We start from the raw sequence: 6,000 nt of genomic DNA on the forward strand, positions 1-6,000 counted from the left end.
GATCAGTACTGGCACCAAATGACACCACCAGTGCATTATGGCAACGCTAACGTTTGGGATATTTTGGATTCATTTTTGGACAGTGGGAGGAAGTGTGTCCGTCTTCATATACGGTCCGTGTTTAAAACGTTTTAAGTAATGTAACGTGTCTGTCCCTACACAGCCTCCTCAGGCTCACACAAAGGGTAAAGAGATTATTATTACCAACGGCTCAAATTTGTCAGTCTTTGCACACAGACTAAAGTGTGAGAGGGATAAAATGTTTGGAGCGTTCTTGGCAAAAGAGAATTAAAAGGTGTGGATAGTGAAAATGTTATGCCCACTTTTATTTACAGTAACTTTATCATGTAGAGACAAGCTGAGAACATCAGTTGAAAGTGCTTTCTGTATCTTTGGCTTTCACAGTATCTCATTTATGTGTCCTGAACATTTAACATTTTTTAAACTGTAAATTATTCATATTTTGTGTGATTTATCCACTGCGCCCCCACATAAACTCTTTCAATAAGAAAGACTGGAAAAATAGAATATTATAGTTTTATATCTTCTAATTTTCTCTCCTATATAGGTGTGTATTAATAGTTTAATAGTAAACGGTATGCTTTATGACCTCGAACTATTCTATACTAATGTTGAGGGTAATTAGGACTTAAAATGTGTAATTTTTTGAGATGCCTGTGTCAATTTCCTAATAGCTTTGTGCTGTCAGGCTACTGACAAAAAAAGGGTACAATAAATGTGGGTATTTACCCAAAGTTCACCTGTCCTCCAGAGGTTTCATGTATAATAACCTATATATGTGCTGGCCAAAGTGTATTTTGTAATAAAGCTTGTGTTATAACAACTAAAGAGGAATAATAACTAACATGCTGTGACTTGTTTTCAGTCTGTTGCCTGCACACACAGCATCTGAGACATTATAGTATTTATAGTATTTAACAGTTAAATACTGCATCCACTTTTTTGTAATTTAAGTTATTGAATAGAAATAACCTGAAACCTTTTGTATTCAGCCTAGTAGCTGATGGGGTTATTTGGAAAATGATCCCAATTTAGTGCAGTGGGTTGAAAACTTCTACTATTATGAACCTTTCAAACAAATATTTCCATCCTTGTCGTTCACAGGATCCCTTACTTTGAGACGAGTGCAGCGACAGGAGCGGAGGTGGACAAGGCAGTGATCACGCTGTTGGACCTGGTCATGAAGAGGATGGAGCAGTGCGTCGACAAACCGCCCGCCGAGCCAGCCAATGGGAACGGGGCCACAAAGCTCGCCAGTGGGCAGCCCAATGAGAAGAAATGTGCATGCTAAATGAAGAGGCGATTCAGCCAGCGCTCCTCTGTCGTCTGTCCTTTCTCCTTGCCACATTCCCTCCTTCTGTTTCTTTCTCTCCCATCTTTGATTGCATGTTTCTTTACCTTCTCATGCTCACTCTCTCCTCTTTAAAACCAACCTTTAACTATCTTCTGCTCCTCTTTTCTTCTTCCTTTTATTCCTCCTCTTCCTCCCAAACTGCCAATCTGCCACCCCAGCAATGAAACAACCCTGTCCCCCTCTAGTGGGTATTTGAGGTAATGCAGTCTCAGCCTGTCTGCCTGTGAGCTCTGTTTAGGATGATACTGGAACAGGAATGGACACTTTCATCACCGTCAGACATTATGTGCCTCATTTAAAACACGCCGCCTGGAAATTAAGCTCTACACACTCCCAATTTCTCTGCCACTCAAGTGGTTTTAATGATTTAAGTGGATCTAAACAGGCAAGAAGAGATGTTCTAAAACTTTAATATGAACTCTTTAATGTCTAAGCACGCTATAATGGGGGGGAAAGATTTCACTTCCTGTCACAAGGTGACAGACTAATCTGGGACTAATCAGGCTGTGTTTCCATTTGAATGACATCATGGTCCTCCCCTGAAATGTTTCCTCCTGAGCCAGGCTGAGCAACTGTGCGACCAATGTGTTTTATTTCATTTTTTCCCCATTTCACACTGTTTTCAATGCTGTATCCATATTAGCCACATATGGTAGTGTTTCAGGGTTTCTGTCGTTGGAAGTCTGTGACAGGTCTTTCTCAGCTTATTGTGTTTCTAAGCATACAAAGCGTCTCTCAGCAGTGATGTCTATTTCACATTCAGACAGTTTTTTTTTTTTTTTTTGTCAGCTTGTTAGCTTCTCTAGCTAACTTTACACTATGTAGTGGTGGCTCAATCCACAGTAGGCAAATAAACATTAGTCTTATTCATTCATCCATTCATTGTCTGTACCGCTCATCCGTCAGGGTCGCGGGAGGGGGGGGACTGGAGCCAATCCCAGTTGACTTTGGGGCGAGAGGCGGGGTCACCCTGGACTGGTCGCCAGCCAGTCACACGGCTGACATATAGAGACAGACAACCACTCACACTCACAGTCACCACACCACCGTGCTGCTCCATATTAGGCTCATATTCATCTTTATATCGCTAAACGTGAATAAAAGTGCACGACACAAAGCAGAGGAGGGTAAATAACCTCAGTGCTATTTTTCATAACCAACCTGGTTGGAGGAGATTACTCTGCTAAGGGCCACTTGCTAGTGATGAAGATGATAGTGTATTATGTCCTCATGTTTCGCAACAACATCCTTGATAGACTGAATATTTGAATTGGGACTAATTTAAGATTGATTCGGATAAATATTGCTATTCAACACGTAGGAGAACCTGCAGGGCCGTGCGTGTATCTGAAAATACCGCTGACTAAGGAGAAAAGTGGATCCATCCCCACAGTATAAGCTCAGCTCATCACTCACCTCTTGTTTGCACATTTGATTAGCTGCATTTCTAGCTAGCTGGCCCCAAATGAAGGGTATCAGTACTCGGCAGTGTTAGCTATTGCCACAAGCAGCATGCTAATATTAAAAAAAAGCTCATTTTTTCTCACTTTCTCTCTTTATTTCCTCCATTCTCAGCATTGTGTGGATTCTTTAGGTAATTCTACATTACACTGATAATATTGCATCCTTATTAAGTATATAGATTGCCCAGCCGTACCTGTGAGTGTTTCCCTTTCAGCAGACACTGAAGTGCTTCCCTGTTAATCTGTTGTGAAGCAAACTCTCCATTAGACCTCCATGATGGTGCCAGACGTGGCTGATTGCAGATTTGCTAATAGTACACCATTCATATTGTATAATCTGGGTACAGCATGGCACGTGTGCAATGGAGTGCAATTAATAGTGTCCTAGAGCAGGATAGACATGTTGTTCTTAATTGATCTACTGCCTTGGCTTTTAAAGTGTTATTCCACTGTTGAGGAACTCTCTGTAGGAGTTTGAGATCAGTCAGCTAAAAATATCAGCTGCTCTGGGGACACAACAATGTCACCGCAACTTGCTAACATTTACAGAAAATGTAATCTGGAGCCTAAACAAGATAATGGCTATTTTTACTGATTTTACAGACAATATAAATACACTAATGAGAGTTAAATGACCTTATGAGTGGAGAGGATAATTATGGCCAAGCATCATGATCATGATCATTATCATTATCATGAAAATAGACCTGTCAGTTGGGTGACGGCAGCTTTTTAGAGCAGCTGATTGTATGGGTTGGTCTCTCATCTCTTAATAGCAGATAATCAGTGAAACATCGCTTTAAGGCCCCATACATGACCAATGTTGTTTAAATATAAAGTGACCAATTATTTATATTAAAATAAATGTAAAACATAGATTATTATTTCTGTCGTCATATATTTGTTATATTCTTTATCTGTTACACTCCCATTCCCTTTTTTTTTGTTTCCTCATCCGTCTCAACTTATTTTTTTCATTGCTGCAGTACACTGCGCTTAAGCTGGGTTGTCAAAATAACCCAAAAAACTGCAAAATTATCAAGAAAATATGTCTGTCACATGAAGAAAATACACTATTATAAACTCTTGAAGAAGTACAGTACAAGTTGTTTAAGACTATTTTTCTTTGCTCTGAACTGGACATTTTTAATGCAACCCTTGAAGTTACTGTGGACCAACTTTTTGTCGTCTTTTATTGCTTAAAACTATATCTCTCTTCTTTTTTTTTTTTTTTTTAATGCATACCAGACCATTTACTGTAGAGCAAACCTAATGAAATCACGTTATACTGAAACAAATTTCACTGAGTTTAGTTTAAAAAGCTGCATGTTTTGTACCATGATGCTACGCTGAGCACAGCAAAAGCCATTTAGAAAAAAAAATTCATTTAAATGTCAAAAATCAGCTTCGGCAAACAGATTATTGCATTTGTTTAACGTGCAGCTCAACAGTTTTCCTCATATCATGTAACACCTTGACCTGCCTTACTTCATGAAAAATCTTGAGCCAGTTGAGTTGCACCAGAAACAAGGGAAATGATCTTTTGTTTGTCACCCACTGGCAGCCAAATCCCTAAGCCCTGCGCCGAGGTCTGCTTTTGCGCAGCAGTCCCAACTCACAGCTGCATAACATTAGGACCACTGCAGGTTGGTTTTCAAAGTGCACTGGAAGCAGTGGCTGCCAACGCCAGCAGTTATGTTACGTATACTACGTGGGGCTTATTAATAGCAAAACACCGCTGTGGTCATCTTAAACATTAGAACATTTTGAATTTCAATATTTGATTAAATGCCTTTTTTAATTTATCAGTATTGTGCTCTCTGGATCCATAAGAAAATCCTAGGTTCAAGGATTATAAAGCTTTGGCTTCACCTTGTTGTCACCTATATTTAATCTGCCAATGTGCCAAATAAAAAAAAGGAAAAGGAAACACCGCAAACAAGCATTTGTTTTCAAGAAACCCAAAACTCATTCTGCTGTTCACTCGGAGAAAAACTACCTTCACAGCTAGAAAAATGTGTTGATATGCAGTGTGTTTTTTTTATTTTTGAAAGCCAAGCAGAGTTGTCTGCCAACAGCTGATCTTAGTGCCATAATTCTGTTAATTTGCTAAATCTAGAGACATAAGGAGAGGGCTCACATTGTGAGATGCTCTTCCCTTTACTTAGCAAAATAATTGTGATAATGTTTTGAGAAAATAGATTTGGTGAGAGTGTTTCAGCTGACCAGCTCCTCACCCATTTGTTTAAACCTGTAGATTGTGTTCATTCATGAAGGAAGTCCTGTTGGTATTTCAGTAAAATGTTATCCTTAAGACTTAAACCTCAAAGATCGTTAAAGTTCCAGACACTGAAATTTACTCCTTTTGGGGGCAGTGGAACTAACATGTCACATGATCATTCCGTCGGTGTTGAGTTTGTGTTGACCAGATGAATCCAGTTCCACAAACTCCTGGCTCTTTAGCTGCTGGATAGTGGCTGACTTATACTCTAAATGTTCTGTAAATCCAAAACAACGACCTAAAAAAGCTAAAAGACTCCTGCAGCATAATTCTATGTAGAGTCACTTATTACCCTCTTTCCACCAGCATGGATCAGGATCCATTCTGGTTCACTCATTTTATTTTGAACCGTTCATGGCATATTGACCAAAACTAAAATGGTTCAGAATCCAACAACATGGTTCCCAGCTGATTCCTTGACTTTAAATGCGAACCGATAACAGAGGCAGTAATGGAGAAGTCAAGTCTTCTTGTCATTAACAGTTTGGACAAAAACAAATATTCGTAATAACAAAACAAAAGCTCGTAGGTAATCGGTGGGATAATCCAGTGGTTCCGCTCAACACGGGTGGAAACGCTGGCTGGTTCGCAAGACAACACCTAATCTTAAATGGTTCAAAAACCAGAGCAAATTTGGTAGAAAAGAGTTATGTTAGTGTCACCTTTCACAGTTAATGCGCCATTGCCATACTAAAAAAAAACAAAAAAACATTGATTTGAAGCAGCATTAAAATGTCTTTAAAGTTACTAATCAGCTGTGCCACTTCAGTCTAATTTTTTGAAACATTTTCATGTTTTTGTAAAAGTCTGGAGACACTTTTTTAACATAGAAAAAAATTATTGCTTGTCTGTTAATTCAATAAGGCTATTGATCTAAGATG

General features: G+C 39.1%; 1 protein-coding gene across 2 annotated transcripts in view; it reads left to right on the forward strand.

The window, feature by feature from the left end:
• LOC139218883 (ras-related protein Rab-27B-like) overlaps positions 1-2,129 on the forward strand; it is a 50,834-nt gene extending 48,705 nt beyond the window's left edge. For both annotated transcript variants that reach the window (XM_070850614.1, XM_070850613.1), the window contains one exon: positions 1,126-2,129. In XM_070850614.1, coding sequence (XP_070706715.1) covers positions 1,126-1,312 — 187 coding nt within the window. In that variant the 3' untranslated portion in view covers positions 1,313-2,129. The remainder of the gene's footprint in view (positions 1-1,125) is intronic.
• Positions 2,130-6,000: the final 3,871 nt, after the last annotated feature.

The sequence above is a fragment of the Pempheris klunzingeri genome, chromosome 19 (assembly GCF_042242105.1).
Source record: "Pempheris klunzingeri isolate RE-2024b chromosome 19, fPemKlu1.hap1, whole genome shotgun sequence".
Taxonomy (NCBI): domain Eukaryota; kingdom Metazoa; phylum Chordata; class Actinopteri; order Acropomatiformes; family Pempheridae; genus Pempheris; species Pempheris klunzingeri.